Source organism: Canis lupus, chromosome 27 (genome assembly GCF_003254725.2).
Source record: "Canis lupus dingo isolate Sandy chromosome 27, ASM325472v2, whole genome shotgun sequence".
NCBI classification, from domain to species: domain Eukaryota; kingdom Metazoa; phylum Chordata; class Mammalia; order Carnivora; family Canidae; genus Canis; species Canis lupus.
This window is the reverse complement of record NC_064269.1, coordinates 35,021,484-35,023,437: the sequence shown is the minus strand read 5'-3', so window position 1 is coordinate 35,023,437 and position 1,954 is coordinate 35,021,484. Positions and strand designations below refer to the sequence as shown.

Here is a 1,954-nt window from a genome sequence, read left to right as displayed (position 1 = left end):
ATTTCTCTAAATCAAATACTCTTCAGTAGAGTTTATTGTACACATATATAAAATTTACTTGCAATATATTTGTCACTCATGAATTGCATTGTGTACACCTTTCTTAACACAGCCCTAATTGCTTTCTATTAATCATGAAGAATTTATGATAGAATAATATCTACCCCAAACATTCATCCTCACTGTGTGATTTAGAATTGAATATCCTTACCATGCAAAAGACTGGAGATTCAATCAATGAAATCTAAGCACACTGTGATACAAATTACAATGCAAAATAGCAATGACGTCCCAAGATAACTTGTCAGTTCTGAAAAGTGCATAAACATAGATCATAAGTTTTTTTCATTGCAAGATGATACATAGATTATGTATGTGAAATACACATGGCCTCATAATTCTCAGGAATTTCTTATAATACATTATATAATTAGATTTTTTTACCTGAAAAAAATTGGTGACGGTGTATTTCTTACATTTTTCATACGTACATGAATACACCTTTCTTTCTGTGATAAGCTTAGGTAAGACTTTTCTAAGAAGAAGTCTCAAATTACTCAATTACTTACACTATGGAAAAACTAGTAGGAGGTATAAAATACTAACAACCTGTATCAGTTAACAACTTTCTGCTAGAACATACACAATGCTACCTCTTATTGAGTTGAGAGTTTTTGGTCTTTCAACCAGTACTTCACCTGGTATAAAACAGACAGAAAGGCTTCTCTTAGCTTCTTGTTTCCCCAAATCAGGATAAATGAGTGGCTTGAAGGATATGCATATGCAAAAACTTGGCAAAGCATGAAGAATAGTCCATTCTGCAGCCTATTAGAACTCCAAACTATGGCAATTAAAGTCAGGAATTAACAAAATAATAACGAAAGATAAGAGATCACAGTCTGCATGGCTCTTATGTGGACCTTGGTGCTGGAACCTTGGGATCTTTTACCACTGGATCTCATCTTCTTGAGATGTTTCCACAGGGAAAAGATTAACAGCAGAAAAGATGTTAAGGATATAGCAAAGGGTACAAAGTTCATTAGCGTGAATACAGTCATATTCATAAGCTGTGCAATGTCCCTCAGTTTGGTCTGCCTAGTGATGTTTCCTTCATATTCCTTCATCTGCATTTGCTCATATACGCTTACCATTGCAACATGAAAAACTAAAAAGAACAAAGACCCCAACAGCATCACAAAAACTACACTTTTAACTCTCCACTTTAGGCGAAGAAAAATAAGGTTAGAGAAATTGGCTATTTTGAACAAATAAAATACACTGAGGCTAGTAGCAAGCCAGATGCTAAAATGATTGCTCGCTGTCCAGGCAATATGAACAGGAAGCCTTACTTCTAAGCTATATAAAGCTGGATTCAACAGAGTTGCATACCAATTTATTAATATTACCCAGAGTAAACCAATTCTGGAGACAGCCAGACCAGTGAGAATTTGATCAGCTGAGGAGATCTTTTGTCTCTTGACCCACGCAATGTAGTTCACCAGCACTATGAAGCCATTGGCAAAATTTCCTAGAACAAATTCTGTCATTACTAGGATGGAAAAAATGCTCTGTAGTAAAGGTAGCATGTCTAGAAAGAAAAACAAACCAAAAAGCCAAATCTAATATTACTGCTTGTGATCCCTTGAATATTCTGACCTTATGTTCTATAGGCAGCTGACCTCTGAGTGTGCAGTAAAGTTCTCGTTTCTTTTAAATTCTGTAACCAATGTCAAGCAGGAAAGCACAGGGTATGCCAATAGAGGAGCTCAATGCTGTCTTGATGAAAACCATAGTTATTCCTCAAACAGCTCAAATTAACTCCTATTCATGCACTTAAGTCCTTGCTGTAGGATGGAAGCTGACATGAACCCTGAATTCTCATTTGCTAGCATGCAAATGAGGCCATATTGTCTTTCAGTGTTTTACCATTTTTTTCCTTGTTTAGCCTCTTCAT

At 35.7% G+C, this 1,954-nt stretch overlaps 1 protein-coding gene across 1 annotated transcript; it reads right to left on the bottom strand.

The window, feature by feature from the left end:
• Positions 1-656: 656 nt before the first annotated feature.
• On the bottom strand, positions 657-1,586 carry LOC112665524 (taste receptor type 2 member 46-like). The gene is given in 1 exon segment (XM_025455362.3): positions 657-1,586. A coding segment is annotated over 1 exon segment (930 nt).
• Positions 1,587-1,954: the final 368 nt, after the last annotated feature.